General features: G+C 38.0%; 1 protein-coding gene across 4 annotated transcripts in view; it reads right to left on the reverse strand.

Moving 5' to 3' along the window:
* Positions 1 to 7,010: 7,010 nt before the first annotated feature.
* LOC144634498 (sodium channel protein 1 brain-like) overlaps positions 7,011 to 8,185 on the reverse strand; it is a 48,768-nt gene continuing 47,593 nt past the window's right edge. For all 4 annotated transcript variants that reach the window (XM_078493462.1, XM_078493460.1, XM_078493463.1 and 1 more), the window contains one exon: positions 7,011 to 8,185. This exon is cut by the window's right edge and continues 1,136 nt beyond it. In XM_078493462.1, coding sequence (XP_078349588.1) covers positions 8,084 to 8,185 — 102 coding nt within the window. In that variant the 3' untranslated portion in view covers positions 7,011 to 8,083.

Raw genomic sequence — 8,185 nt, forward strand, 5'->3', positions numbered from 1 at the left:
ATATTTGGAAAAGGTTAAAAGCGTTCTCTGGCTAAAACTGTTTTAAATTATAAGCCTCAGGATACCAGTCTGCAACCTTTGACAAAAGACGAAAAAAGGCGCCAATACAGAAAATATATACGATGAAAGGTGTAGAAAGAAAGAACCATGGTGGATTTTAAGCTCGGTATAGTGAAATGAGAAACATGTAGTGGTCATCAAAAAAAATCTGATTCGGCTAGTCCTATTTACCATCTTTCTTTACTTTTTCACCATACAGAATACGCTGTCGACATTGCAGATCCTGGCAGTATGCAGGACGCGTGTTGCCCACCATGAGTCTCTCTGTTGCTCAGTGAATAGAACGACCACCCGGTGTTTGGGAGGCCATGGGTTCGATTCCCGTCAAGGACTCAGACTTTTTCTTTGTCTTACGCTTGTGTCGTGATGAACACTGCATCTTTTTTCAGAATAAAAACTTTTTTCCAAAAAAGTAAAATTACCTATTTAAAGAGTTTTTTTCTAATAACGGAGACTTTTTAATTAGTACTATTTTCCACTTATCTGGGAAATAAACACTGTATATCTTTTTGTCGTTCGAAGAAATTTCATTTTCGTTTGTTTAATCTTTCAGAAGCTTGCCTTTGAACTAGCCCCTTTCAGTTACCATGATGACAGCCACCTTTCACTTAAATATTATTTCTCTTTTGGATTTTTTTTTAACAAAATGCTGAATTGTTACCTGTATGCTGATTCAGTCCCCAGTCGTCTTTATATAGCACGCGGCAAAGGGAGAAGCACGCGCGCGAGGTGGGGGAGCAGGGGATGATGGGAATCCACCTTGCGCTCCCTTTCTCAGTACCCATCTCTCCCTGCGTACCTCCCGTGTACCTTGCCGCATGCATATGAAGACGACTGGGGACGAGTCAGATCTATATGTGTTCATTTCTCTCAGGGATGACAAAAGTCACTCAAGCATGGCGCCTATACATTGTCCAACAAATGGCCGAACAGGACGCTTCTAACAACCAATCAGATTTAAGAATTTCGTTATAGTTTTGATTAATACTAAAATCATACCCCTGAGTTATCCTATGGTAATTATACTTATCACTACAGTACTAAACCTACTGGATGGCAAACGTTTTAGGTTAATTGCTGTCCAGTTCAAGATTTCGCTGTTGCAATACTTGTGATTTTTTTTAATTGGCCAGTCTGCTTTTAACAATAACTTCTTGAATTTACTGATGTTTTAGTCTTTTACGTTAAAGGAGTTTGAGAATACGAGAGCAATTTAAAAAACCCGAGCCGTTGGCCAGTGTAGTTATTTGCATTTCTTTTTGTTTTTAGGCAATCGTATTTTTTATGACATCAAAGTACGCGATTTTGGCCCTTTTTATATCCCTAGGTGGTTTTCGGGAGGCAGGTAAATAAAGATTTAACGCGCAAAAAGCAACATCAGTATACGCAGTTTTTTAGCCAATCAAGGCCTACAAGCTGCATTATTAAAGTGGCCTTGCAGTTAACATTCTATTTTTAGAAATAACTGCTTTCTTTTTCATTACTCGAGACTTACAGTTTAGCAGACAGGAACATGACACGAAATTGTCTACTTTTGATTGATTGTCATGGCTATGGAGATTATGACAATATTATGGCAAACAATGGGAAAATATATTTCCACTGATTACTTTTTAAATATGAAAATGTAAAGTAAGTGTGCGTTTATAGTGGGCAATGCACTTAACTTAGGTCTTCGGCTTTAAGAGCCTGTCATTCAAATAAATAAACACAGTATTGCAATTAAGTCTGTATTATTATAACTATGACTTGCCATTGCTCACGAAGCAACCAAGATTTAGTGAAGAAAATAAAAGTTCACTCATAAAAGTTAATATTTTAATGCTCTTAATAGAACGACTGTCCGTACTTTGTCAAGATTTTAGTTTTTTGCGTCGCTTTAAGTTTTACTTACACCGCTGTTATAGTTCTTGAGAGGTAGAGTTCTTGAATTTGTCTAAATTAGCCTGAGTGTTGTAACACCTGGCGTAAACTGGATGGAAATAAAATATCGTGCAATCCCCTGATCTCTTGCTTAGTATTTGGGATTGCTTTTTTGCTTGAGGGTGAAAAAAACGAGGTCACCATGTGGCTTATGAAAACATTCAATGCCAAGTGTATTTTTAATAGTATTAGTTTCATACACTGATATAGTATATATAGATCATATGAACTCTACAGAGAACGACACCATTGACTGGTAAACGATTACAATGCATTCTTTATAAAAGAATATCTTTTTCCGCCAAGCGTGTTTTCAATTGAGTGCATGCGTTAGCTTAAACTAAGATTTAGATTTATGGTGTTTCTGGAACCATTTGGAACCTGGCTTTCCGATTCTGAGCAGAAATTCGTTGTAAAAGAAAGGTCTATGTAGTGATTTTGAAAACACAACTGAAATAAAACCTTATTGTATGATATTTCAGTGCTCTTATTGAATAGCAAATTAACAAGCGAGGATTGTGTGGCGATGAATGCGTCACCTTTGAGTTAATATGAATATTTTACCAATCGTCGATGCTATTTTTTCAGATAGTAATTTACCACCACGTATATTACTCTTATAAGTAAACAACCTTTCGGCATCAAATATGGGCCACTATAATTGGCGATAATCTACTGTGATGAAGTAGATACGAGTAAAGAAGTAGATAACTTTACTTATTAGACAATTTTTGAAAAATTTATTAGCTGTTTAATTTTTGCTGCTTAAAAATGACTCTTATACCACGAGCTAAATTTGCTCTTATTTAAAAGATTGTTAAGGTCTTGATTTGCATCGCATGCTGTGTAATTAGCCCTCCGCTAAGACAATGTAACATTGAACCTGGTTAACTTCGCCGATAACATGAACTCCAGTATAATGATTAGAATTAGTAAAGGTTACATAAAGAAGAACCTTATTTTTTACAAGCACCAAACTGGTCATCAAATGAGATTACTTCTGAAAGTTTACTTCTGTCGGATTTAGCGTCGCAACGACAAAGATAATAACTACGGTCCTGTTTGTTCGAGTATCAAGACATAATTAAATTTCACACAGTCTGAAAAGAGTGATGTTTCTAGGATACGAGGAACTATCTGCTGTTTAATTTATCTGATTTAAGCGCACTTGACCAGTTCGAATTAAGATTTCAACTTATAATACCTAGTTTGGTAGCCTTTGTTCGGCGCACTTGGGATTGCTCAACCGGCAAGATCGAGGTTTCCTTAAGTAAGCCCCACACTTTGGTATAATAATGGTGTTGTAAATAGTTTTAAGTATTAGAAACCTTACAATCCATTAACCAAAAAGGTCCAACTTACCTTAGCGCTGGCTTCACTCATGTTTCTCGCTTATCTTGTCCAAAGCCATCGGGTAAACGGAACGCATAAAACCCTTCTTTTGAGCGGAATTTCAAACAGCATACTTTTACCAATTACCAGTAAATTCACGAACAAATTTGTAGCCTTTTCTACACGCGTATCATATCGTTCCCGATAATTTCGCTTTTCGTTGATAAGATAATTGGTAATCCCGAGCGTTGCATGTGGTTAGCATGCACAACTTTTGGGAAATATTACTGCTAAGTTACCGAATCAACAAAACGCAAGTTTGGGACCTTATTTGCATGACAGAAAACAACTTGTCCTTTAGAAGTTCAAAACAAAATGAACATGCAAATAATTCCCGAGAGGATAGCAAACAATTGCTTGTCTTTCGGCTCGAAACGCAAAAGCACAGCAGAGCCGACTAAATCTAAAATCAATTAGGTTGAACATTGACAAATTTATGTCAGTATCGTGGCTCAGCTTTTGGGCCTAATTACGTAACACAAACCATAGAATATTGACACCATCTGTTAAGGCAGCTGGCAAACACTTAAACAGTCATAAGGCGGAAAAATAAGCTGAGTTTAAAAGTGTGCAAAGATCGCTCGGTCACTGAATTAATTTTACTCGTTGATTTCTCGTGAAAAAGTAAATTCGAATGTTAAGTATAGTTAGTGTGATTTGTTTGTTTATTTGTATACTTGTTTATTTTAACGTGTGTAAGATTTAAACTTTTCCAGGTGCTTGACGAAATCCTAGCACACGGGAAAAAGCACGAGTTTTTAGTTTCGACATGGTTTATTTCAGACATAATAACTTTTTGGGGGCATAGATATTTATTATTACTAACAAATTCGGTACTGCACAAGGAAAATTTCGATTGTTTTATTTTAACTCCTGAAAAATTGGGAGGCGCGGGGCCTTTAAGCTAGAATTCCACCCGCTTTTCGGGATATTGAGCCCACGCTCAGACTGGATTCCAGAAGGCGGCTAAAATCGAGCCTGTGGTGGCCCAATGGTTAGCGCAACAGACTTCAGCGGTCCTGGTTGAATCATAGTCGGAGTTATTGTATTTTACCTTTTCTTAGGCAAAATACTTTACCTTTCTTAACTCAGGTAATCAGTACCGGGGGTAACCCTGCGATGGACTAGCATCCCATCCAGGGGGGAGAAGAAATCATGCCACGAAAATCGGGATAAACTCTGCAGGTTAGAGCCCGTTTATATGAAGAAAAGTTGTCCCTTGTATTGAGGGTTAGTATCCTCTCGCCCGAGCACCGTTTGCGGAGCGTTTTTACGAGAAAAGGTGTCCCTGCCAACCGAACCAAAAATCGCCGAGCCCTCCCGGTTTAATGCTTTCTATCTATTTAGACTTGTCACTGGTAGGCGAGTAAAAAATAGACAGTGTTTAGGGACCGGTTATTATTTGTTGCCTAGTGTGGTCGGAGGATTTTTTTTTTTTTGGGGGGGGGGGGCACTGAATTTTGAGAGAATGAAAGGGGGGATCACTCAGTCATTTAAGCTAAGACAGAGGGGGGGGGAAGGGGGGAGGGGGAGTCAAATTTGAAGCCATCTATTTCATCTTACAGTACGATGATGAATTTAAAAATGCCAAAGATTATTGCCGACCATAATGCCTTTGATGTTTGAATTGTGTTTTAAGTGCAAATGGACATAAAAAATTGAGCGCTTTCTTAAGTGTCCACTATCGGTTGTTAGCATAACCACACAGACCGTCTATTGGTTATCGTGCAATCTGATCGGCTACACAAGTGCCGTCAACTGATCGGAAGATGGCCTTTTTTTCTCAGAGCGCGCGCTTAGTTTTGCGCTTAATTTTATCAATCAAGACCTTCAATAAATCAATTCTAGCGATATTCTGAGTTTAATAGATCGGTCAGTGGGTTATGCTAACACAATTAGACGGCTCGCTCTCGGTTTCTACCGGCTTTTGATAGTTGACTCGGGGCTTCGCCCCTCACCAACTATCAGCCGATAGAAACCTTAAGCTTGCCGTCTAATTGTTAAGTAGCCGTATAGTACGTGCCTGAGTAGCATATCAGATCACGAGTTTTGCCACTGGGTTATGATAATTACCATATGAATTCTTGGCGCGTAAACCAACTTTGATCGTGAAGCGCGTATGGGCGTGCAGTTGTCTTCATTTTTCAAAGCCGCTCTATCTCGGGTTTTCGCGCGTACGGAAAAACCTTCTCCTGTCGCGATATTATTCTCCAATGAAAGTAAAGTTGCCTGATGTTGCCAAGGAGATGCTTGCTCATCAACCCCTTCCACATTTTTCAATTCACCAACAAAACTCAGAGGCCTGCCCAATTAGTGTTCAGTGACACAAAGCGCCACTGTACAATACAACTATTGTAAAAACTGCAATTCAACTCGAGGCTTGTTTTGTGTTCGCAGAATTTAATGGTTTTTGACGTATAAAATTTGTACTTACAAAAATTTTTGGTGAAAACGAACAAAAAATCCCACCAGTGCTTCCTCAAAACGGAATATTTTTTGGAAGTATTCGCGAATTAAGAGCAAATTTTTGACTTAAATAACTAGCCACATTATTAGCCTTTTCTAAGCTCGATAGGAAACCGGGCACGAGTTTGTAATTTCCGTCAAATTTAGAATAAACTCCAACACAAGAATGGTGACATTAAGATTAGCAAGTTGAATGAGTTTGGTACCCAAGTTGAGGGCTTTTAACAACCTTCCTTGTCTTTGACATAGTGGCCCAAATATTCTGTACTTATTTTTGAAGGTTCTCGGTTACCGTCCAATGGAACACTGCTAAATTGTTAAACTTATTAATTTTAATGCGCTATTTCTTGTGTTGTGATTTCATAATCGGATGAAATTTACACACTCGAGCTCAAAGCCTTTTTGAACTAAAGAAAGCTACTAAGTCAATATACAGGGAAGAAAGCGTTACAGCCAAGCAAGGTCCTTAATATTCATTTCAAAAAGTAACAAAACGCTTATCTTTAATATAAAAACCAATATCTCCTTCGTGGGTAAATTTTGTGATAAATATTTCTCAATTACGTGGAGATATCAAGCTGCAAAATGAAAACAAAGTATAAAAAGCTATCTTAAATAAATTCTTGTGAAATTTAACTTTCACTAGCGTACAATAAATATATTGTATTGTCGAGAACGGCCTTTAGGCCCGTATACAAAGACCGCTTATCCGAGTTCGCTTTCTCACCCTGTCAAACCAGTGAATAACTAACCGTATTACCGGTCAATAATTTACCGTAACACCTTAGTACAATCTTATATTTACATTACTACGATTTGGCACTGAAGTACCATCACAGAACAAAAATATCAACATTATATTAAATAATCAATTATTAATTCAAAATAGAGGAAAATGGAAATATTAATATCGGGCACGATAAACATACGTGTTTTACGGTCCCATTCTATTTACGTTAAACTTGTGCCAGAGATTCTTGTTGTTGTCGAGGTCACCCAACAAATGAATTTATAATTAGTTTATAACATTGTTGAAAAAATTATTTAGATTTGTTTTCGTTGCCCACAGATCAGAAAAAGTTTACTGTACGGTTGTGGACAGTGAATATTTTAAGACCAAAAAGAGTTTCATTGACATGGCCATTTAAGACAAGGTGGCTGTGTTATCAAAAAAGAATCTTGTTTCTATGCTTAGAAGTCACGCAAGCTTACAGAATAACGGTACTATTACGGTCACAACAGTAATCTAACTAATAGATAGTGGCATTTGTTCTGATCAACTACCCAAACGCCTACGTTTCTACTGACTTGACATGACTTCACTTGACTAAACTTGACTTAAGGTCAGCAGGTCTTTTCCTCTTTATTAAGAGAAATTATTAAATTGCCTTCAGCTGTGAAGCTGACATATAACTATTTGTGCCAAAAAAGTTACGGTACTTTCATTACGGAGATTATTGATTGCAGCATTGTTTCAGTTTTACTTATACAAATACGTTAATTCAAACTGGAATAATTTATTGCCTTTAAATTGCGAAATATATCGCCTTATCCACTGAAGGCGCTGTGCAATAAGGAAAACAGAATTGAACTTTTAGATAATTTGAGAGGCGGTCGGCTAAATTAACCTTTAAAGCTATTACACCAGACGCTTCGGAAAGAACATTTACGAAATTTCAATCTGAAGCCACCGTCAAAATAGCATTGAGGCACACCGCAAAAATGCAATAACCTTCCAAAATGCACTGCTTCGCGCCAGCTACGGTCAAACAATAACAAAAATATTTCTAAGTAATATTTACAAATAGGCATTTGCCTTTTGTTATTTTTAACGTATAAAATATACGGCATGCACCCGCGGTACAATTGCGATGCCGCACAGCGGATTCACACTTTTGAAGCCTCCGTCACAGGGGCATAACATGCTATCTTCAGCAGGGGCCCCAAGGGCAAGTTCCCTGTCGTTCATTCAAATCTCGCGGGCTCCACGCGGCATTATCTGGCATTCATTATCACTGCATATACGCGACATTCAATTGTGCTGAGCTTGTTCTGGCCGTCCTTTTAGCAGTGAACAGTTTAGCAAACGATCCAATGAGCTTAACGGCTTGGTTCTCGTTAGGTTTCGGTTTCAACGCTTCGCATTTCTAAAAGTAGCGCTCCAGGTAATCAACCGTACAAGTTATTGTGATACAAAACGATGGTGACTAGTGAAATGTTGTTCTTTCAGGTCCCCTGCTCGCTAACAATTCACACTCAGAGTGTTGGGTGAAGATTTGGGTTTCTCGTCCACCAAAGTCAAAGTAGCGGGAGTATCATTCTCGGTGTTTCCATTATCCTGGGT

This window comes from Oculina patagonica, chromosome 13 (genome assembly GCF_052425735.1).
Source record: "Oculina patagonica isolate OP01 chromosome 13, crgOcupat, whole genome shotgun sequence".
NCBI classification, from domain to species: domain Eukaryota; kingdom Metazoa; phylum Cnidaria; class Anthozoa; order Scleractinia; family Oculinidae; genus Oculina; species Oculina patagonica.